This window comes from Anas platyrhynchos, chromosome 4 (genome assembly GCF_047663525.1).
Source record: "Anas platyrhynchos isolate ZD024472 breed Pekin duck chromosome 4, IASCAAS_PekinDuck_T2T, whole genome shotgun sequence".
Classification (NCBI taxonomy): domain Eukaryota; kingdom Metazoa; phylum Chordata; class Aves; order Anseriformes; family Anatidae; genus Anas; species Anas platyrhynchos.
In genome coordinates, this window is record NC_092590.1 from 40041757 (window position 1) to 40065755 (window position 23999).

A 23999-nucleotide genomic window follows, 5' to 3' on the forward strand; every position below is an offset into this window, starting at 1 on the left:
CCTTGTAAGCACGTGTCCATGCCCAGCACCTGGTGAAGACGCAGCAGCCCTTCCTCTTCTGCCGCTGCATTTTGTTGTCAGTCTGAGCAAACTTGGTGCTGCTTGGTTTTCGGAAGGCCTCCAACTCTCAGGTGAGCTGAACCTGGGCTGCTGCTGCCTCTTGCTGCTGAGAGCCATGAAATGGGATGCCCAGCGCTGCGGTGAGGAGCAGCAACAGGGAGGGTAGGGACAAAGGAGAAGCTTTGAAGACCTGGGGCTCTGCCTTGTGTCTTCGCTGATTTTAGTGGCTGGCCAAAGGAGCTGGAGTTTGCTGCAGGATCATTGCTGAAGAGTCACAGAGAGGAAGAATGGGTTTTATTTATGGTGGTCTGTTTCTTGCTGGATGTCACTACCACATTGTTTTTCAGGTGGTGCTTTTGGAGAGAGAAATGTCTCATCAGAAGCAGTGAGAAAACACACTACCTCAGCTCAGAGTCACGGATTATTTTGGAAGAAAGCCAGCAAAGAAAACATGCCACTTACAGTTAAATAAAGATAATAATGCTAATTGATAAATGTAAGGCAACAATACGCATCACTAATGTGTTGTGCCTGCTGAGGAGCTGAGTTGTTTTCCGTGGTGACAAACCAAACGCAGATCTGCAGGTTCTGCTACGAGTCAAAGTTGTTTGACAAAGTCATTGCCACACTGGCTGAGAATCACAAGCCTCTTCATAAAACTGAGCTGCCCTTGTTAGGGTGCACAGCCACTGGGATAACAGTACAGGGACACGTGAGCGCTGCGGTGATGCTGCTGGAGATGTCCGTGGCGTGAAAGCTGCACAGCACTCAGGAGTCCTGACACTTCTGCCAGTGGTGTGGCCTTCCTGCTGTGGCTCTGGGTTTCCCACAAAGGAAATTCCCCAGATCACGCCCTGACTGCTGGCCCTCTCCAGCAGTCCCTAAGCTGTCTCGGAGAAGAGGTCTGACAGTTTTGGAAAGCACTGGAGTTAGCCCACTGAACACACTCATTGAACAGTAGGTCTGCATTTTTGTAAATACAAAACCCTGCGCGTTTAATGTGCAGATAAATCATCAGTAGAGTCTTTCTGACTTTGTGCCTGTCTGTGATAACGCTCCCTGATCAGCATCATCTGCTACCCGTCTCCCAGCACTTGTTGGTAGCTGGTCCCTTTTGGTTAATTGCAGGAAGATGCCAGCATGGGGAGGGACGGTGAGTGTTGGTCTGGTGGGCACTGCAGCGGCCAGTCTACATTGCAGGTGATATCTCGGTGTTACACGTGTTCTCATGCATAATATCTAGGAAATCAGCTTTGGCATCATTAGGTTCAAGCTCAGTGAAAATTCAGCAAAACGTTGCCACCCAAAAGGCACAGCTCACCATTTTGGGGGCCTTCCACCCGTCCTGGTTTTTAGGGGAATATTTGATGACTGAATTAGCTAACTAAGCAACTGCGCTGCTGCAAGCCGTGACCCAGCCCTGTTAAACTCGTCTTAAGTAAGACTGGTGATTCATTAGGTGCTTCCTAGTCTGTTCCCAGCTTATTGTAGTGTTGTAGGTGGTTTTGGAGGAAAAGAGTTTTAAGATGCTAATGACAGAATTACAGCTACAACCTAAGGGGAGGGGGAGGCAAACAAAAGAAGGATTCATTAGAGAACAAAAGAAGCACTGGAGGCTTTGAACCTAGGAGTCTCCCACACATTAACTAGGTGTACTGCCAATGTGCTACAGATGTGCATTACATGAACACATAAGGTAATGATATGTCTACAAAGGGCTGAATGTATCTGTTTGATGTTTTGTAGTGAATTATAGTCAAGCAGGTGGGAAGCTGCAAACTCCCCAGTCCCTCCATATGTCAGAAATAAGATCCTGAGAGGTCCAAAGATATCCTCTGTGGGTTTTGTCGCGTTGCAGCTTGCACTGGCGCTGGCGTGCCCTCCGGAGCAGCGGGGATGTGCGGCACGCAGAGCCAGCAGCCAGCCCTTGCTTCGCTGGGTGGCACTGACTCAGCAGGAGCCAGGGTGTGAACAGCACCCGCGTCTAAACAAGGAGAAAAACGTGCAGTCCTACCCAAAATAATTGGGCAATTACTGAATGCGGTCACGGGAATGTGGCTGCTGTGCCTCCAACCCCGGGTGTGGCAGCAGGGAGCCCAAGCTGAGCTACTGTCATTAAAAAAGGGGATGTGTGAGTTTGCCCAGCAGTCTGGTTTGTGCTCCGCGGCTGGAAATGTGATGGCATCCGTGCCTGGGAGTTTCTCTGGTGCTCTCTGAGCAGAGCAGGGAGCTGTGGCTTTTGCTAATGGTTTCTACAGCCGTGAGGTTGGACTCCTGGTAGGGCTGGGCCAAGAAGATCCAAAGGGAAGGAAGAAAGGGGATGGGAGTCTTGGAGCTGCAGAAAGATTGGGCTGCGAATAAACGTATGGTGCAGATACCTACTGGTCTGCAGAGGTGCAACCAAATTCTTGCACGAAGATCACATTTTTCAGATGTAGATTTATTTAGATCTCGGCACGCACCTACACAGGGTTGGGTGTTCTGGTTCTGTTCCATCCCCAGCGATTGTACTTTGGTCTCTCATGGAGCATTTGTTACTGGGGCTGGCTAGGAAGGTCTTTAATTGCAGGTTTCTCCCTTTCTCACTGTACATTATGAAAAAATACAGTTAAGAGCATGTGGATGTTGGACTAGAGGAGGTCACCAATAATCTATGCACCTGCCAATCCCATTAGCTCCTTTGGATTTTGCACTGTGGGGGCCTGGAGGAAATATGGCCTAAAAATAGCAGTCCCATCTTTATGAAAAGGAATCAGGCAAACCTTCCTTCAGCTGAGCCGCAGCTGCCGGAGCGCTGCAAGCAGCGGTAATAGAAAGCTGCAGCATGGAAGCACTTTTCTGTTCTCGGGAGGCTTGATTTTACAAAGGATAAAGAGTGATGGATGAGAGATCGGCCCTGTTTTAAGTTAAATAACTTCGATTACCACCTCAGAGGAAGCAGAGAGATTCTGTCACCCCATCAACATTTCAGCTGCGTGCGGAGCACAGCCCCGGTTTGGTGGCTGGGATTTTCAGAGTCCCCGGTGCTCTGCCACTTCCTGCTGTTTTTTCAGCTCAACATTTAGCTTTGGCACTCAGGGACACGGTCAAATTCACTGCGATGGGAGGGCCAGTGGTTGTGTTAATGAAGGGCACCGTTCTTTGCAAACAGCTTTTTCTTAAGAACTTCAGCCGAGCTTCTCTGAGGTTTGCATTTTTCCATTATTTTTTTAAGGTATCGAGATAATGAAATTACAAAGATGAAAGTGGGGGTGAGGGGAAGCCCAACCCAAAGCCTGTGAAATAATTGCTGCATTTTTTCAAAAAAAAAAAAAAAAGTCTGCAGTCTTCATTCACGTTACTGATAGCTCAAACAAGGCGCCGCATTTGAGTGGCAACTGCACCAATTAGCACCGCTGCCGCTGGTTTGTGAATTGCATGTGAAATGTAGAATTTGTCCAGAAGTGCTAATGCAAATTGCTCAACAAAAATGTGCCCTCTGTGTCAAGTCTTTTCACTTGTTCTGACACACTGATGTCTGCCCAGATTTCTCTGATCGGCAGATCCCTCTCTCTGCTGACAGCTACCAGAGCTCATAAAGCAATGGAAATATTTCTTGTTGCCATTAGCTGTGTTTCTGCAGAGCGGGTTACAAGCTACTGCTGGGACTGGCTACTCGCAGCACAGCATAATTTTGACTTGTATTTATAAGGCGTCGGACTCCAAATTTCTACAATTAAGTGCTAAAAGCTCATTAAATGCCCAAGATTTTACCTGCCCAGGAGTTCAAAGACCTGGTGCCCGCCACGGCGGTAATTTGGTCACTTTGCATGAGTTCTGCATCCTCTCTTGTTGTATGGTGATAACCTTTGTGCCTTGCCACATGAGGCTGAGTTACAATTGCCGTGGGAGCAGTAACTTAGCATTTCCTGACTTTTTCAGCCTACGATATCTCATCCTAATATTGCATCCTTTAAAAGGAGAAGTGGAGCAAGGGCACATTGAAATTTTGGTGTTCTCACACCCACAGAATATGAAATAGCACACCTAGCTGTACGCGGACCTTCAGCTCTGTTGGTAACTGCCTGTGCTGTGCTGCTGACACCCCTGAGCCCAGGAGCCCCATTGTGCAGGGCTCCCTGCAGATGCAGGATGTAAATATGTTTCCTTCCCCCCAAGTGCTTCCAACCTGAGTGCAAGATGGGAGATAACGCAGGGAGACAAACACACCAGGGAGAGCAAGGAAGCAGAAGAGGCCAGCGGGCATCGTGGAGACAGGAACTTCTGCAGAACTCCTACGAATCTGACGGTGCTGGGGGCAGAGGTCGGGGTCAGATCTGTGTGATTCCGAGACTCTCCCAGAAATGAAGAGGAAAGCGTGAAGGTGCTTCTATCTAGAACATAACACGTGGAAAAGAGGTGGCCGTGATGAGGTGGGCTCAAACTTTCAGCAGTGAATGAGTGTGCGAGGCAGGATAAGCTGCGACTGGGAAGCCAGGAGAGGCTTGCAAAGAGAGGGATGGCACAGCCAAGACAACAGGCAAAGAAAACACTCTGGCTGCAAGCAGAGGAAGATTGCAAGAACCAGGGTGCGAGGTGATGGGAGCCTGGCTGTGGGGCTCAGCAAAGACAACAACCAGGTTATGGGCTGGGTGACAGGAGAGTGGATGCGTTGTCCATGGGGACTGAAGCAAGGAGAGGAGACAGAGGGAGCAGGATTAGAGCCTGCTTGGAGAGCGAGCTTGCTCAGAGATCCTGGCAAGAAGGAGGGGAGAAGAGGGACGAGGACGCAGACCTGCAGAGCGGCGGTGGGAGGGTGAGCAGCGACTGACGGGTCTGAGTAACGCTGAGTAAGGGACGGAAGGTGTGGGAGACGAGTGGGAGCGCTGGGGAGGGAGCAGGGTTCAGGGGGGGCTTGGTCAGCAGCGCTGGAAGGAGTTGACAGGCGATGGCAGCCAGCCTGGAGTAATTGCGCAGAGCCTCAGCCAGACAAAGGCTATTAGAGACTCTGTGATACTGGTTTCTGTGACAGGCAAGAAGCAAAAGCCTCTTCGGAAAAGAATCTATGTTGGAGATGGAGACTAAATTCAGTCCAAATCATATAAATCATAGGCAGCGCATTCGATAGGCTTGGAGATGACAGTGAGAAGACAGATAGGGTGGGAGCTGGAGAGGCACTTGGAGTCAAGCATAGTTTAGATATTTCTTTTTTTTTAAAGCAGAAAGATATAGCATGCTTGTATGGTGAGGGGAAGGAGAGTGAAATCTTAAAGAATAAGGAGGCAGATGGGGGCAGGGGAGATGAGAAGGCAGGAGAAGCAGGAGGGCTGGGGAGCAGCAGCGAGGCCGCTGGAAGGAGGGGAGAGCTGGGCAGGAGGTGGAAGAAAGCAAGCGGAGGGGAGGGAAGGAGGCAGACCATGTCTTGATGCTGAGTTTCTCATGGGAGAAATCAGCACCATCCTGTGCAGGGACATAACTTCGGCAAAGGCAGGGGAAGGCAAGGCCTGGGGAGCGACCTGAGGGCTGCAGAAAGGCAGCTGGCACTGTGTGTGAGGCCTGGCCAGGCTGGCAAACCTGAGTAAGCGTTAGGAAGGGGAAAAAGCACTCATGGTGTGCAGGAAGCTTTAAAAAAAAAAAAGTTTTAAGCTTAACAAATAGGTAATTGTCTCAGAAGAGGTATTAAGGATATTCAGAAAGCCTCAGAAGTAGTGAATAAGGGCTTAATCAGCAAAGGAAGCCATGCCTTAGAGACCTCGAAGTCTGGGGACTGCCTAAAGCCAAGCTGAGTCAGAGCTTGCAAAAGAAATTAATTCTAGAGTAGGGGTTTCCTTTGCCGGATACATGAAGGAGACCTCAGAGAGCAGGGAGGAACCGTGCAGTGAGGAGCATGTCGAGGCTGAAGCCCAGGCACAGCCCAGGTCAGAATTGCTCGGCTCAGTTTTCATGAGGGCAAGCGAGGCTGAATGGCAGAACAGGGGCCAGGTGGCTAGTGGAAGCACAAAGAGCACGTCCAAGGTGGAAGAGAAATCAAAAGGGCTTCGAGTGCTGGCACTGGGTGATGGGTAGCTTTGATTCAAGGATGTTGAAAGCACAAGCTCGTGAAATCACAGGCCTGGCACGCCACCCCAGCCACCTTGCCTTATCAGCTGCTGGTGTTCTGAAACCACAGCAAAGACGGCGAGGCATCGCTGGGCAGCTGCAGCAGAAGACCACTTCCCAGCTACCTTTTGGAAACATTTGGCTCTCGGTTTTAGGCTGAAATACCACCTGCAGAGAGGCTGCACGGACAAGTGCCTGCAGCGACAAGGGAGTTACTCCAACTCTTTGAAGCTGGTGTCTGACAGGGGAAGATCGTGGAATTTGTGCAGGAATCTGTACATTTACAGTGCTCATCACAAGCACTACTGGGGCTGCTTTGGTGCTTGCAGCAGTCACACACCGCAGCGGTACCACGAGCACTAGGGACGTGGCACACGCGCTCCCTGACCCTGTCTCTGCCAGGACAGAAGCCAGAGACAGAGTCACTGACAGGGCAGGAAGGTCCCCAGCCGCACAGAGAGAGCTACTTTGTGAGAGCCCCGAACCTCTGAGCTGAATTTTTCTGAGGATTTTTTGTGTTGCCTTGGCAGAAGCAGCGATACGGGGCAATTGCAGCCTCGTAGCGATTTTTGAGGTAAGTCGCCTTCTGCATACGGGAAGGAGAGCATATGGCCCAGTGTGTTTATTTCTCAGCCAGGATTCTTTCGGGCTTGGCAAATTACACGCTTCTCGCCGAGGATCAACACAAGTGCCAAGTTTGGTTTTTCTAAAAATGAAAGGGATTTCATTTATCACAGCACAGGGGAAAGGATCTGAGAAACGTCCTTAAGCGCGAAAAATACCTTTTGTTTATCCTCAAACAAAACACCCAAGGGGAAATTGAACAAAAATTTCACTGAGAGTGGGGGAAAAAAAAAAAAAAAAAAAAAAAAAAACACACAAACCTCTCCTCTGCAGCCATCCGCAGGAGATGTCGGTCAGACAGCCGTGGTGCGGGCCCAGGGCCCAGGCCATCAGAGGGAAAGGGACAGCCTGGTAATATTTGGGTGTTTGCTGCTGGAGCATCTTTTCCTGGTACCTGTGCTTTCCCCAGGCCCCCAGTTTTTCCCTCTACGTGGTAGAAGTTTCTCTTTCTCTCACAGCCTTTATTTTTATTGTGTCCTTTCCCCTCCGTTCCCCTTTTCACTGGCCCCGTGTGGCTGTTTATTTAAACCATTTGCCTGCTTTCATCTTCCGCTTTTCTTCTCTCCCCCTTCTCAGGGGCTCTCTCGCCGTGATCATCCTCGCACCTCACATCAGCTTTCCTCCCTTCCTCTGCCCTATGGACTCGCAGGGGGCACTGGTTAAAGCTGCAGCCTTTGGCACTGCCATTTCCAGCAGGCACCGGCCTCAGGGCCTGGTGTCTCTGCCAGCTCGGCCCTCACCCGGTGCTGCCGCCAGGGCACCTCCTGAAGGCCTGGTAAACGTGCTGAGGGATCGCCTCTGGTGCCCCGGGGACATGGCAGTGCCTCTGGAGGGCCTCGCCCCCAAAAACAAAACTGGAAAGCGGGAGCAATCTCCCCTGCAAAGGAGAGAAAGCACCGGGGCTGTTACTTGTAAAAGAGGAAACGAGCCTGTTTTAATTAATCTGGTTGAAGCTCGGTAGCATTTCTGAGTCCTACCAGGATTTGCAGGCTGCAGATGCCCTGCTGGGGCAGAAGTCAGTGCTACCAAACCGTGGTGGTGGAGTGACGAGACGCTCGGCCCTGTGCACTGAGATCAACTCCGGGCAGACTTTAGCTCCGAAATGGTGTCGAGAAAACACTCGCTCATTTCCAAATCCTTTCTTATGTACTTTGTACCCAGAAGTAAAGAAATCAGTCCCTCTGATGAACCCACACAACCCCAGAAGTAGCAGCCTGACAGACAGTGTTTGTTCTGCGGGAAGAGTAAACTGCAGCGAAAAGATGGGGAGGAGAGATGCAGGGGAAGGGAGGGCAGAGGAGAACAAATTGGCTGCATGCAGAGGTTTAGCGTCAAACGTCAGAGGGATCTTGTTCGCTCAGATACTATATGAAAGACCATGGCAACCGGGGGCCCAGAGAGAGGAGAGATTTGTAGCTGCTCCCCGGACTGGATGACAGAGGAAATAGGTGAAGCAATCCACCCTGCAAAGCCCACTGGGGGCTGCGGAGTCGTAAAACAGCCTAGCTGTCCCTTCACCCTGTACACGGGCTCGTTCGAGGCAAAAAAAAAAAAAAAAAAAAAAAAGAAGTCTGAAGTGAATGGATTTGTAATTCAGTCAGATGGGACCATGCTGCTGAAGGCGGCTTTGCTGTGGGCAGCCAGATTTAGAAAGAGGGATTAAGATCCCTGCCGGACACAATAAGTAGCAACATTACAAGGAGTTTACGAGAAATGTTTTTAGGGGAAAATAGGAGGGCGCGTTTATGTCACTCTGAAAACACCCCATGAGATTATGTTTCATTGTCCATGGAAATGCAGTAATACTTTTGATCCCGGTAATAGACTGGTTCCCTCCTTTTTTTACACCTTGAGTGCTGTGTTCAGTTTTGGGCCCCTCACTACCAGAAGGACACCAAGTCCCTGGAGCGTGCCCAGAGCGGGGCTACAAAGCTGGTGAAGGGCCTGTAGCACAAGGCCTGTGAGGAGTGGCTGAGGGAGCTGGGGGTGTTTGGTCTGGAGAAGAGGAGGCTCAGGGGAGACCTCACTGCTCTCTGCAACTGCCTGAAAGGAAGCTGTGGGGAGCTGGGGGGCGGCCTCTCCTCGCAGGTAACTAGTGACAGGACCAGAGGGAATGGCCTCGAGTTGTGCCAGGGGATGTTCAGGTTGGCAATGAGGAGACATTTCTGCTCAGAAAGAGCAGTCAGGCACTGGGACAGGTTGCTCAGGGAGGCGGTGGAGTCACCGTCCCTGTGGGTGTTCAAGGAAAGGTTGGACATGGTGCTTGGGGACATGGGTTAGTGGGTGATCGGAGGGTGGTAGGAGGATGGTTGGGCCAGCTGAGCTTGGAGGTCTCTTCCAACCTTATCAATTCTGTGCTTCTGTGATCTACATGTAGATATACACATGCACAAGCTGTGACGAGATCCCCATGAGGAAGGGGCAGTGACTGCCAGAGAGGCAGCAGCGCGGTGCAGCAGTGCCAGCTGCCTCTGGTGCCAGGGAGCAGCAGCTCGGAGCTGCGCAGAGGTGAGGGCAGGCAGCGCTGCGCTGTCTCGTACATCACAGGCCGGTCGGCTGCACCACTAAGTTGCGTTTATCCAGAAAGGCTGTCGTCTCTGAAGACATCAGAAAGTGGAGATCTGCCATTTCTGGTGGGTAATGAAATCACGGCGTAAAAATGTGATTCTTCTTTCTGATTTGAATCTGTCTTTGGCTTCCAGCCCTTGTATCTGGTTTTGCCTTCTTCACTAGATAAAAGAACTCTTTAAAGGATTTCTTCCCTCGTGAAGGTATTTTTATATGCCATGGTCAAAGCGTCTCTCAGCTTTCTTTGAGGTAAGCTAAATGATTGAGCTCTTTAAGTCTCTCACTGGAAGACGCTTTCTGCCTCAAATCATTTTTGTGTCTTCTTTTTCTGCTCTGGCTCTGAAATGTAGGTGCCTGACTGTACACATTTTTTCTAGCATCGTTCTTCTAATGCAGTATGCAGGATAAGCCACCTCCTGGCTTCTGTTTGCTCTTCTGCTCTCTGTATATTCAGGGGTTGCATTACTTCACATCATACCACAGAACGGCACAGCGAAGCTCATGTTCGACTGTCTGTTTTGCACGTTAAGATGCTGCTTTAAAGTCCTTGTTTTTTTGGAAAACACCTTGTCCCTTGAGGTGGCATACCCACCCCTGATGGTTTCTGGTCCCTGGGGTCCCACTCTGATCCCTGGGCCTCCAGCAGAAGTGGTGTGAGTTGACAACATCTGAGGGAGGAGCAGGCACGTGTAAGATTTGAGACAAAGAGGAAAATACCTTTTTTCCTTCCCCTTTGTCCTCTTTTTGAAGTCACTTGTGTTTGGTGTGCGTAACTGTACACACACCACCCTGAACTCCGAGGAGGACCCTTCACTGCAGCAGATCCTTAGAAATACCGTGGGCAGAGGCGCTGATGAAGCAGCTAGGTCCCTACAGAAGTTTGCCTTACTGGGTGCTCTACAGCTACGAAAACCTGCCCAGACGTGTCACACAGACCATTTGGAAATTCTGCCTCTTTCTTGGCTCCACGAATGGAAGCTCGACTCTGCCTAAATCCGGCCTTACTCCCAGGTGCAGGGCACTCGATCCTGTCCCTGGGCTGCATTGGAAGGGGGTCGCCGAGACTGTGGGGAGCATGGGGGTCCTGCTGGGTTTGGACCCAGGCACAGCTGCCACACAGCAGCAGGTGAGGAGCTCTGCTCCTGGACACCAGGGAGCATTTTCCTGCTGGCAGGGGCTTTCTGCCCGGGCTGCACTCCTGTTTTCGGGATACACAACCCAGGGCTGCTCCTGGTGATGTCAGCGGGGCCTTTCATCATTGTTTGGGAAGAGCTTTGGCCAAAAATAATGGAAAGGAGCAGAAATATTCCGGGCGGGAGGGTGGTGTTCTGGCTTGATGAAGAACGCCTGGCCTTAGATCTGTTATTAAAGCTGGAAACAGGAAGCTTTTGCTGTGAATAGGCAAACTCCCGTACCCAGGAACGGCTGAGCACACCGCTCTGGAAGTGACACCCCCGTGCTAATCTTCGTGTTTCCTCCAGCTGCCGCACGGGTTCGTGTCAGCTGGCGGGGCTTCCTTCGGGGCTTTCTTCCCTTCCCAACCCCGCAGCTTGCAGCGTAACGCCCTGCGGGACCGAGCTGCGGCACTGCGGGACGGGTTCGTGCCTGCGCTGCTTCCGTGTGCACACGCAGCGAGCCAGGACACAAGTCACAGAATTTCTAGGTTGGAAGAGACCTCAAGATCATCGAGTCCTGCAGCAAGGCTCTTTTGAGGCAGATTCAGCCAGGTTTGGGGCTGCAGCCCCGGCAGCAGCTGCGCACAGAGGGTTGGGGGAGCCCCTGCGGGTGCCACCTCCGGCTGCCGTTCCCCCCCCGGTTCCTTTCCCTTGCAGTAGCTGCAGCAAAGGCTCCGTGACTTGGCAGCGCGGCCTCGCTGCTGCCTATAAATGGAAGCAGTTGGCTGGTCTCCCAGTATCACACGAGATAGCCCTGTGCAGCCTTATGCAATCCCCGGCCTGATGACTTCATCAGGAGCCGGGGGGACGGGGTAGGAGGGATCCTCAGAAGGGTGCTGTGTGTCCCCCCGGGCCCCACGGGATGGGGACGGTGGCAGGGTGAGGGCAGTGAGGGGAGCGTCAGGCCACGAGCCCACAAAGTGTGGTGTGAGGAAGGAAAGGGGGGGATGTGGGAAGGCTGTTGGGGTGGGGAGGAAACTTTCAGACCAGGGGGACGTGTACATTGGGAAGGGAAAGCAGCCGAGTACCGGAGAGCTGCCTCTCAGCGGGGAGCCCTTCGGGAACTACCAGTGCAAAGTAGAGATGTGGACAAATTGTATTTTCTTGTTATTACCTCAAAAGGGTCCTTGAAAACCTGACCTTTGTGACCCTGAGCCGAGCCGAGCCGTGCTGCCCCGGTCTGGCAGCGTCCCCTGGTGCTGATCTGAGCTGTGCCGAGCCGGGCAGCATGGGGAGATGCGGGGGAAACGCGGGCTGGGGGAGGAAGATCCAAAGGAGAGGGCTTCTGCAGAGACTCTGGCATCCTTGCTCCCATCTCTTTTTCTTTTCCCAGCACTAAAAGACAGCAAGTTGCATTGGGAGCACAAAGAGAAAGCAGGGGGGGTAGGAGAAGGTACCCGTGGCATCACAGATGCTTGTGTCCTCCCAGTGACGAGCTTTTGGTCCTTAGCTGTGGGGTGAAAATCATAAATAAAGACGTTGTGTGCGTAAATCCTGAGCTTCTGGTGCAATATAGGGGGAATTAGGGCTCTTCACTGTGCCTGCCTACAGCCTCAGCTCCTGAACACAGAGGCCTGCTTGATAATGCTGGTGTGGGGAAAGGGAAGGAAGTGGGAAGGGAGAGAAACGAGGTTTATTATCCCCATGATGACAGAGGAAAACTTTGGAAAAACATCTCTCTCGGGTTACTTAGCCTGAGTGAGAATAAACCTAGTACCCAATTCTGGTATCTTATTATTAGTGAATTGTCAAGTGCTCTTGCTTTATCTGGGGGGCCTCTGAACTCCGGGTTACGACGTGAGAGCCGAGGAACCTGCCACCTGCAGCAGACAGCGTGAGGCACAAGCAAGGACTCTTACTTTCTTCCAGCTCCAGTCCTCGCCCACAGACTTGAGGCATATTGTTAACCAACCATGATTTCCCCAGCCCGCGAGCGCCCTCAGTAACCAGGCTCTCTCTCTGTTTGTGCAGGAGCAGCACCAAGTGGGATTGTCTCGGACCACAGCACCTATGCAGCCTTCCGTCCCACCGGGCTCCAGCAGCGTGGTCACAGGCACGAGCTCTGGGGGTCCCTTCCTGGGAAACCAACCGCAAGCAGCCATCATGAAGCAGATGCTGATTGAGCAGAGAGCCCAGCTCCATGTGATGGAGCAGCAGAAACAACAGTTTCTCCGAGAGCAGAGGCAGCAGCAGCAGCAGCAGATCCTAGCAGAGCAGGTACAACATCTGTTTGTCTCGAGCTCTGCAGCACGTGCTGGTATGGCAGCATGGGCACTACAGGCAGTACAACACCAGCCCTTCCTTTTACAGTCAGAAATTCTCTCTCTGTGGCTTACATCATGTTTTTTTCAGCAGTGGTTATCAAAGAAGAGGCATCTGCCTCAGTCCTGCCATGACCTTGGCAAATACTACACCTTTTCCTAGCTGTGGACATGACAATTGCATGGGGTTTTAGACACTGGGAAAGTTAGCTCTTAACCTGCTATCTCATGATGCATTTAGTCTGGCAGAAGCAGACTGGTACGGTGAGAGTTGCTGCTGCTCTCCCCTGTAATTGGGCTCTGCATTAAGTGGAGTTAGAACTTGCACATGTTGTATAGCCGTAGAAGTACTGATAGCCTTCCCCTTGTTGCATGGTCCGTATGAGAAAGAGAAGAATTCTCCCCCAGTGAACAGGAAGGATGCTCCTAGAAATACTCAGGTAGAAGATGCATGAATTGGTCCAGGGGTGAACAAATGCAGAGTGAGGATGCAGTAATGATTCCCCACACACGCATCAGGCCCATTCAAGTGCATACACCCGGGAGCCAGTCACTGAGAAGACAAGTCTAAAAGTCAGTCCTTAAGCTCTTGGCTTTCAGGTGTGTGCCCAATGAGATTTCCTTTATCTTTTTGATCATTTGTAGCACATGTTTACGAACACAGGGATTAGTACTTGCTTCTTTCCCATCTTTGCCATTCCCTTACCTTTGTTACTCAGCTTTGGTTTTGAACAAAGCATTTGTACAGCTTTAGATGGAGTGAAAAGATACGCCATTCTAGTGACTGCTTAGTCAAGTATACTCTAGGCTTTGAAAGCTCTGAAAGCTTGTTGTTGTTGTTGTTGTTTTTAAATAGCCCTTAATTCTGTTTTAGATGCATGAGTATTCATAGAAAACAACCACAGATGACCAGTGTGATCTGGATCAAGCAATAGAGGCATTTTGCAATCGCCAGCTCCCCAAATATCATTCACTAAAATAGTGGAGGAAATGTGCCTTAGTAGCCATTTCTGGTTTGGCTAGGTAATGGTTGTAGAACACGGTTCTCAGATCAGGATGCAGTATTGCTTGCAGCTGAGTGCAGGTGGGCTGCAGTCTGTTACCAGGAATAAATACATCCAGACCCTGTCAGGGCTGGGGAAAGGAAGGGGTGTGTGGATACAGCTGCACTTAGACCTAGGTGAACGCAGATATCTCATATCCCTCCCTCTCTTTTCAGCGCGAAGACAGTCCCGTTTGCACTTTAGAGGTCAAGATGAAGTGCTTGTAAGCAAGGAGAGTTGATGTTAGCCTCAGTGCTTATTCCTTTCTGAACCAGAAGGAGTCCATGTGCTGAGTAGCCCAAGTACTCTCAGGAGCACTCTTCAGTTGACTCTGCTTGTCTCCAGAACAGCTTGCTAGATAAGAAACACTGCAGTTCTGCTGCCGTACTCTTGTCACCAGCCCCTTTCCAGCTCTCTAATTAATTAATCATCTTTTTCTCTTCTGCTTTCTTTCGCTCGTTCATTTTCAGCAGTTGCAGCAGCAGTCACATTTGCCTCGGCAGCACCTGCAGCAACAGCGGAGCCCGTATCCAGTGCAACAGGTCAATCAGTTCCAAGGTAAAAGTCACGATCTTTTTCCTAGATTGAAGACAAAGTATGTCCCTGCAGTGGGCATTTGAAAGTTCATGTGTTTTGTGAGGACATTTTGTGTTTTGTTAAGCAGTGTGCCAGAACAGCAAGGCAGGCTGTTGCACACTTGCGCATACTGCATATTTTACAAAAGGGAAATGACCAGTTTTGAATATTTAGTTATGTTTCTAATTTCCTTTCTGCTCCACTCAGCAAAAGCTGCATTTTTCATTTGACATCAGTTTTGTCTCCTTGATTCCTGTGTTCTATGGATTCATCTTGTTTGACTTCACTCATCCTACATTTTTTTCAGCTATTGTCTCTCCCTGTATCCTGGTTTTACTCCTCTTCATTTCCCACTTTGTTTAGTTTGATGAGCAGGGACTTTCAGAGAGGTCATCTTTATCTAGAGAATGACCAAAAGAAATGTCTGATAAATGCCAGGTGTGGAAAATATAGAGAAATATCTGAGATGAAAATGGAAATTTTTGTAACGAACACAAAAAAGCAAGTATTATTTCGGTGTGCTCATAAGTAATTGAAGAATGCATGGGCAATCATTTTGGTTTAGGAAAAAAAAAGTTAATTCTGAGCTTCTTAAGTGCAAAACATCAGCTGAATATCTTCACTGACCATGCATTCTAAATAAACGTGGAAGTAACATGTTCAGTGTTGTGTATTCATGACAGTTTCACTTAACTGCAACAGAAAACAAGGGAGGCAAGCATACTGCAGTTCTAGTGTTCAGGAAGTGAACAGGCAGCCAAATCCTCTGCTGATATATAACAGGGTGGCTCTTTCTAATTGCCTTCTGATTCTTGTCTTTGGCAGCATAAATTCTATATGAAATGATTTTTTTTCCCCCAATAATTAATTTGCAAAATCAAAGTGTATGTGTGTGCACCGTCATGCATTATTTGAGAAGCATATGTAAAATCTTTCTATACTAATGCTTCTTTGAAACCTTGCCTTCATATGTATTATTTAAAAGAAATGCAGAAGAGAGTTCAGGCTAATGTGTGACAGAGCAAGGAATTCATTTTCATAAATGAACTCATTTAAATACAAATATTTCACCATTTTTTCTGTTTAGTCACGGGAACGCAATCCAGTGCAGTAGGTTATGTGTAAGTGAGACCAGAAGGTGGCCCAACATCTTAAAATCTGTTACATCTCTCTTTTAACTGCTTCTTGTCTGAACTCCTGCCTCTTACGCAGAGCACAGTAGTATAATGTGAACCACCTGCTGGTAGTGAGTCCCTTGGAGGTTTTCAACGCCAATTTCAATCCAAAAGTAGCTAGAGAGACATTAAATACATTTTTACCATTATCTGTACACTTCAGCACTTGATGAAATCACTGCAAAAAAAGACATCTTCTAACCTTGGAGGAAGGAGATGATCTAAATTTAAAAAAATATAAAATCAAGGGGACCCCAGTGCCAATCACTAAAAAAACAGCTTACCTGCAACATAGATAAAATAAAAGCTGCCAACACATTTGCCCTGTGCAAGTGAGATCAAGATGGACTCCCTTCATGCTAAAAAAAGGTTTGTTTGTCTATATGTTGGAGAGTTGAGCTAACAACATCCTCCAGAAGCTTGTCCTGCTGCAAGAAAAAGGAGGTGTAGCCATCCACTTCATGATGTGTGTGAAACTACGGGAATGACACTTCCTTTCTTTGTACCCATTTCTCATGGTAACCCAGCCAACTTAAATAGCAGGGCCTAGTATCCTCTGCTCTCCACAGACATTCAGGTATGTTGTCTGCTACAGCAGCTAGGGCTGATTTAAGAGCATCCTGATTTTTTGTACAGTTTCTGACTCTTGCAGCAACTTTTTAACATCTACGTTTTGCATGTACTAATATTTGAGCCAGGAGTAATTGCGTGCATCATGCTGTTGGAGTATACCTGCAGAGTATTTTATTTAGTTCGGTATGGTATTGACTCAAAACCACAATGAACCCATGGCATCATCAGAGCTCCGGTAATTGTTTTTAAATAAAGGTAGTAAATACAGAAGCATATTGGCTTCCCAGAAATCGATAGCTTCCCTCACCCCTCAAAGGAAGACACAAGCATAGTTCAGTTATCTGCCATGGTGTGGAATTTAACAAGGTTAGGATTTTCTGGTTTCCCATCACTGGCTGAAGGTGGACTAAAATGTGCTTATAATATCGATTCACTAATACACTCTCCCTGCTTTAAATGTCCACAAAAAACAATTTTTCTTCTTTCCAAAGATTTAATCAGTAACAATGATATAGAAAATCCATTCATTTATGCCTCCTGAGCTATTAAAAAATTGATTGGCCTTCTGAGTCTGACATTTCCATTTTCAAGGCTTACTTTTGAAAGACAATGGATATATTTAAAAGAGAGCTTCAAACAGTTAACTGAAGATCAGCTCTTTTGCTTCCATTGAATGCAAATGGAAGTTTTTGCATTTGCTCAGTAGAAGCTGATTTAGGTTTATCTGAAGAAGATTGAGTGCTACCAAATGACAGTGTGCATGCAACTTTTGAAAGTCTTAGGAACTAATTTTTGCCCAGAGGAATGTGCCTGTTGTTACTCACCCTGAGGAAAAGAAAAACACCACCAAAAAAAAAGAAAGACTCATATTTACTTTTGAAAGGGAACTTCTACTTCTAGGTCAATCAAAAATAAATAAATCAATTTTTGGTGACAGGTAACAGAAAGACAGGCCTATTTTACCCCTTCAGCACCAGTGTCTTTATAGCGTAAGTACCTATTATCAGGAGAGCAACCATGACTGTAATCACATACCAGATATGGAATCACGTTGCCTTGATTCTTCTACAATTCCCTTTGGGTACGAATCCCAAAACAGTCATAACTGAGAATTACTCAGTGAGTACATCATTGGCCTTTTGACCTTGCCAGCCTTACGGGAAATTAGGCTGCCCGTCTGTATCGACAGTACTCTGCTGAGCAGTGTCCCACCTAACACACTGAATGCATGACACCATCGGTGATTCCTGTTTAGGGTAGCACTCAAGCTGTGTTGCCTCTCACTCCCGAGAAGGGGCTTGGTGGGTCAGCACTGAGGCTGTAGCCACAGTGATGTGGAGGACGCGTAATCTCCAAAATGCAGCTAACAATAGGCAGCAAGTGTGTCTCCCAAGGACAGTTAACCTAGTTCTCTGCTAAACTTCACATGAAACAATATCCACTCCAAAAGCACAGCAACCTGAAATCCTTCTGTGATGCAGGAGGCTCCTACGGATTCTCTCTTATGCAAAGGTGTGTTGATTTGTGTAAGTTTTACAGGATTGTGGTTCTTTCTTAACCTTGCTCCCTTTTTGGTGTAGGTTCTCCCCAGGATATAGCAGCTGTGAGAAACCAAGCAGCACTCCAGAGCATGAGGACTTCCCGAATGATGGCCCAGAATGCGAGCATGATGGCGATGGGTCCTTCCCAGAACCCGAGCACGCTGCCCACCACGGCAGGCCAGTCAGACATGAGCATGGCTCCCTACAGCAACGCCTCTTCCAGCCAGCCAGGAATGTACAGTATGAGCACAGGGATGAGCCAAATGTTGCAGCACCCAAACCAAAGTGGCATGAACATGGCACATAACGCAGGCCAGGGAACAAGGCAGCCTGCCTCCGGACAAGCGGTGGGAATGGTCAGCAATTTTGGTCAGAACATGCTGGTAAACTCTGCTCTTCCCCAGCATCAGCAGCAGATGAAAGGACCGGTGGGCCAGGTCTTACCCAGACCACAGGCACCACGACTTCAAAACCTGATGGGGACTGTCCCACAAGGAACACAAAACTGGCAGCAGCGAGGCTTGCAAGGCATACCTGGAAGGACTAGCAGCGAAATCGGGCCTTTCAATAACGGCACAACGTACCCGATGCAGCCCGGGCAGCCAAGGCTGTCCAAGCAGCATTTCCCGCAGGGACTTAACCAGACAGTTGTGGACACGAGTGGGACAGTGAGAGCCCTGAACCCTGCGATGGGGAGGCAGCTGCTGCAACCACTACCAGGGCAACAAGGAGCCGGCCAGGCCAGGCCGATGGTAATGCCTGCAATAAGCCAAGGGGTCCCCACGATGTCGGGTTTTAGTCAGCCTCCGACGCAGCAATTGCCAGGTGGTAACTTTGCTCAGAGCGGCCAAGGCCAGGCCTACGAGAGGAATCCCACTCAGGACATCTCTTACAATTACAGTAACGAAGGAGCAGGGGGGTCCTTCTCCAGTTTAGCAGAGGGTGCAGACCTCGTGGACTCCATCATTAAGAGCGGACCGGGGGATGAGTGGATACAAGAACTTGACGAGTTGTTCGGAAACCCCCAGTGAGTGGGCTTGTATAGTCTGGAGCTTTGGTTGTTACGTTTGGAAAAAAAACAGAGTCGGATGTGCTCCCCATCCTTGGATTGTTGGTTTTTTTGTTTGAATTGGTTTGGCTTGGGGTTATTTTGTTTGTTTTCTTTTGTTTCTAATCGTGCAAACCGAGCTGATCTGTAGCCAACGTTGGAAGATTCAGGTGACGATGGAAACATCGGTATCACAAGACTTCCACGAGCAATCTCCGTTGCACGGCAGCACCCGCTGCACGGGTGTGGGGCAGGATGGGGAAACTGGAAAAGCCAGCGGATGCCTCGGGTAGGGAAAACTTGGTCTTTCCCGACTGAAGTGAGGCTTCATTGCACAATGGTGTGGGGTGGTCCCAATATCTCCCACCTCATGTAGCTGTAAAGGCCGCAACTTTCAGAGTAGCATTTGAGAGCGGCCAGGAGCAAAGCCTAAAGAAGCCCACAGGCGATTGCACAGGCCCCAGTCAGAAACGGGCTTAGCGCTGGGTATAAAAGGCCTCAGAGAGCCACGGATGGACTCTGGGCTGTCAGAGAGGACACGCAGCACACTGGTGACAGACCGAAACAGTCACAGAGAGGTCACCATTTTCACTGCAGAGCGATAAAAATCCAATAGAGGTGTAGCAGAACATAAACTTGGCAGTACAGTGAGGACAGTTTGATCACAGGCTGGAGATGGCTTCGGTGGGTGGGTTAACGTAAGGAGCTATGTGGTCCCCTTGGGACTTGCAGTAGCACGTCCCTGTCAGAGCACTTTGCTCTGCTAAATCTGCTGTGTCTGTGCCTGCTGCCTGGGACAGCAGAACAGCAGCTGAGTGGTGTTAAAGGGCTACAAGGAACCAGCGAAGGTCTTAAGCAGGTCCCTGTCTCTCCTCCCTCTCCCATATGTTTTCATATGTTCCCCTCCTGTCCTTCAGTGTAAAACAAGGTAAGCTCACTGCACTTTTTCTCAGGTGAGCAACAAACACCACAAAGGGGCAGGGAGCAGAGGAGAAGACAGGAAGGAGGGAACGTACAGGGAGGGCCTGGCAGGCAGAAATGAGTTTCTTCTCTCTTGAAAAGTACAAGATTGGCAGGTAGTGTTACCGTGGGGTGTCTGGGCTCTCAATTTGACATTATGTGCTACCTGGTCTTCTGTTTTAAGCAGGTGCTTGGCCTAATCTCCCTGGTTTGCTGGAATAAAATTCAGTGCGGTATTTGAAAAATGGGAACTAAGGAGGGACTACAGCAAAGAGCATTCATGAATGGGTAAAATAGTTGATTTAGGTATTAAAAACACCGGGTCTGCCCAAATATGCTTTTAAGCCACAGAGATGTATCCCTGTCTCCACTGTCTATCTCCACTGTGTGGACCGGCGCTGAGCAGCGCTGCAGTGAAGCGGTGATACAGCTTCCAGAGACGCCGGCCATTCTGAATGCCTAAGGCAGCGGTTCCCAAGCCGTGGTCTGAGGGCGAGGGAAGCTGTCCTCAGAAACCTGCCATCTTTTCAGCTGGGAGCTGGCCACCAGGGTATGTGGGGGTGTTAAAAAAACGGTAACAGCAGTCCGCAGCCCGAAAAGCTTGGGAACTGATGCTGGCCTCCAAGAGCACGTTATGTGATCTGTGGTGAGAACATCTGCAGTGTACACATGCCGAAGGCCACAGGAGCGAGGGGCTCGGTACCTGGCACCTCTGTGTCCTCCCTTCCCCTGCGGGGTATCACTGTGCATCGCTTGCAGGAGCGGAGCCAGGCGGGCCTGGGGCCACCCCAGCACCTGGGTACGTTCCCTGCAGTGCTGCGACCCCTCGCAGGGCCTACCCAGACTCGGGTTAAATGCTGTACTGTACACAGGACAAGCTGTGTTTTTAACTCGGACTAGCTGGCCAGGGCGAGCTGTCAGTTCAGCTTGCCTTGACCACCGATTTAAAAAAAAAAAATCCTTTAGTTACCATTCTTTTATCTAACCCCTTTTTAAAACACAGCGCGAGGCCCCATCCCAGTTCCTGCTGAAGATGACAGGGCTTTGCCTGGCCACAGCTTCGGCTGGAGCTGGGCCGGGCCCCAACACAGCGCAGGACAGCACCAGCCACAATTTGCAGTCCACAACCACCTCGTGGGCTTGTAGCAGGACGAGCCTGAAGGAAGGGGCAGCAAGCAGGGAGCCGGGCACACAGCGGCCAGGGGTTTGGGGACGCACAGCCACCACCCCGCAGCCCCGACCAGGCATTCCCGTGCGTTAGGCAGATGCAGGCTTTGGTGAATGAACGCTGGTGAACGCCGAGCCTCTGTTGTTGTAAAGCTTCCTCCAAATACTCCGTACTGGGACCAAGTACTAGAGAGGTAGATTTTAATAGATTTGGGGTTTTGTTTCTTTCTTTTTTTTTTTTTTTTTCTTACTATGGTGCTGATGTATATGTAATGTTAAAAAAAAAAAGTTATTTGTAAATATGTTTTTACAATTCTACAGATATCACTGGGTCTACTATCTGTAAAATATATACATATAAAAATATATATATATACTGTTTGTTTAAAATAGAGTATTTTTATTTCATTCCTTAACTCATCCTTACTGCAGTGGTATTGCACTTCAGATGACGTCTAATTACTAATTTGTACTGTATCCCTGATGGCAACTTGCTCCATTTTATTCAGATTTTTCTAGTTTTCTGTTTTTACTTTGTACATTAAGCATTGCTTATTTCCTTTTAAGACCTGTACAGAGCTCTGAAAATGTAGAAAAAAACTGATGTTAACATACCACTTTTAAAGAAAAAAAAGAAAAATGAGAAAAAAAAATCAACAAACAACAAACAAATAAAAGATGGTTATCTGAGTCTTATATAAGGCTGGTGTGTGGGATTATGTCGGCCCTGGTGGTCCTGCAGGCTGCCCTGGGGAGAAGGGAAGGGGCCCCCAAAGGCTGTGCCAGCAGTGGAGCTATCGCACCTCAGTGGCCCCCCTACGTCCCTGAAGGTTGGTGGTGCCCACGGGGCGTGCTGGAGGCAGCAGCCACAGGTGACTGCAGTTAGCTGCCAGGTGGTTAATTGCACAGCCAGGTGTAGGCCATTCCTCTGAGGTCATTGTACCTCAGCGAGGTGTGCTATAAAAGCCCATGGGTGGGGGTGAAGCAAGGCCTATGCTTGGGCAATTGTTATGGGGGATCCTCTGGCTTCCTCGGAAACATCCCCAACATCCCCAGGTTCCTGCCTTTGCTCAGCCAGTGCCATGCAGTGAGGAACCACTTTTAGGGGAGGGTGTAGAGTCCTGTGGCTGCAATCTGGAAAGATGAGGTGAGCTGTTCAAGGTAAATCCAGGTGGGTTTCAAGACCCTACACCAGTATCTCCATGTTTCCACCCTACTGGAAAGTCCTGGTGGATGGGGTGCTGGACCTCTACGCGCAGCTCGCAGAGACCGGCTGGTTTGGGCAGTGTGTGTGGCTGGGCTCCAAGTAAAAACTTCAAGGTGAGGTTCTCCTTCTATTTCCTGTCAGTCCTTTGCTGTTTTAATGCATCTCCTAGCAGGTGAGGCTCCCGTTGATCCTGTTGCACTCCAGCTTTGTGCTGCTAGATGACACCTTGTGGCCTTACCCCGTGACTTTGGGCATGTTAAATTGTCTGTGTGACAACAGCTTATTCCTTTCTGTGGCATAGATGGGTTGTGGGAAGCTATCTATAAACATGGCAGGCATTATAACAGGTAAGCTTTGAATGGAATAGTGCTTGGATGTCTGCTTCTGAAGCTATCAGCAACTTCTGGGCCTCCTGTGATCTGTGTTTCAGGCCTGTTGGGCGACTTGGAGCTTTGTCCTGGTTTTCCTTAAGGTGGCAGTGCTTCCTGCTGCCTGTCACTGTCTGAGGCCTCGCTGGCAGGAGGGTTTGCTGCCTTTCTGCCCATGGGAGGACAGTAAATGGAAGAATTCCCACTGATCACTGTGGTTGTTAAACCTGGTCCTGTTTTGCTTTTTCCCTGTACCCAAGTGCCAGTGAGCTGCCTGTTCACTGCTGTGACCTGCTCTCCCCTCAACAGCCTGTACTGTCCCCCAGTCTTACACCTATCTACTTGTTTCCTTTGTTGTTTCTAATGCTACGTTAGCCTTTACCACATGCAGGTACTAAATTATGCCCCTTAATCATGTTAGAGTGACTGTGAAGTGCTAGCTTCTGCACATGCAATGTGTATACTTTTTTTTCATGTGGAAGATTATTAGGAACCTGATCCCACACTCAATTATTTTGGGCTTGGGTTATCAACCCTTGCAGATTTTCAGAAAGACTGTGTTCTCCGTACAGGCCTGCCTGAACAGAGCTGTAAACGTGGTTAGCGTTTTTGGTCAAATTCTATATTCAGAGGCATAGCAGGGAAGGCTTCAGCTTGCTGGCTGTAGCTGGCATGAATATATTCAGCATTCCCTGTGTAGTTTGAATTATCAGGAGCTACCAAGACAGTCAGTTATGGTCTTTGCATCTCTGTTCTACACAGTTTAAATTTGTCATCAGCACACTTTAAGCCCTTGGTGCTAAGCCATGACTTCCCCCCCTCTCTTAGCAGAAAGCTGTTTTCATAGGCAGTTTGCTTTTCATTGTCACTTTGTTTCCTAGGACTTTGGCCATGCTGGGACATTGGTTTAATCTTTCCCACACCCCAGCCATCTGTGCCCTCCTGGGAGACAATGAAGGAGACCCAATTGTTAGCTGAGCATCTGTGCCTTCTCTTTGTCTGGGCTGGGTCTCCCTCCTGCAAGTGGCACATTGTGGGGATGGCCTGTCTTGAGAGGCTTTGTGTGAGAGCTGGGATCTGCCTACAGGAGGGCCCCACTTCTACCAGAACGGTGTTTGAGCATGTGCTGAACTGTAAATGTGTGTATAAAATCAAAAGGCCTTCGCAGAAGTGTAGGGTCAAGTGCAGCTTTCAATGTCTTGCTGAAGAAAGCAGTGTTTCAGTATATGCTTAAGCAGCCTCCTGCAGTGGGATTGGATATACTTGCAAAGCTGAGACCTTGCAGCGGCATAATGCATCAAATCATTTTCTTACGTTTGTGCAGAATGGATGGCGCTGCTGGTGAAAATGAAGAGGAGTGAAGGAGGACTACACTGGAGGCACTGAGAAGGCCGAAGGATGCTGGGTAAGATGGGCTGTTGCTTGCAGTGCCAGTTGGAACTAAGTTTCTGAGAGCTAAAACCATAAATTCCCTATGTAATTTGTTTAGGGTTTACAATACTGTATGGGGAATCAGAGCATTTAGTTGAAAATGCAGATGTGACATGCCAATCTGTCTTTATGACTCTTCTTCAA

At 49.1% G+C, this 23999-nt stretch overlaps 1 protein-coding gene and 1 long non-coding RNA gene across 13 annotated transcripts in view; both read left to right on the forward strand.

Moving 5' to 3' along the window:
* The window catches only part of MAML3 (mastermind like transcriptional coactivator 3), a 254080-nt gene extending 232530 nt beyond the window's left edge, over positions 1-21550 (forward strand). For 8 of the 9 annotated variants that reach the window (XM_038178922.2, XM_072036764.1, XM_072036763.1 and 5 more), the window contains 3 exons: positions 12477-12722; positions 14280-14367; positions 17714-21550. In XM_038178922.2, the coding sequence (XP_038034850.1) occupies positions 12477-12722; positions 14280-14367; positions 17714-18705 (1326 nt within the window). In that variant the 3' untranslated portion in view covers positions 18706-21550. The remainder of the gene's footprint in view (positions 1-12476; positions 12723-14279; positions 14368-17713) is intronic. The other variant, XM_027456732.3, reaches the window with a different exon arrangement.
* A 350-nt stretch (positions 21551-21900) lies between these two features.
* The window catches only part of LOC119716918 (uncharacterized), a 31564-nt gene continuing 29465 nt past the window's right edge, over positions 21901-23999 (forward strand). For all 4 annotated transcript variants that reach the window (XR_011808669.1, XR_011808670.1, XR_011808671.1 and 1 more), the window contains exons 1-2: positions 21901-22169; positions 23749-23829. This is a non-coding gene — a long non-coding RNA (uncharacterized lncRNA). The remainder of the gene's footprint in view (positions 22170-23748; positions 23830-23999) is intronic.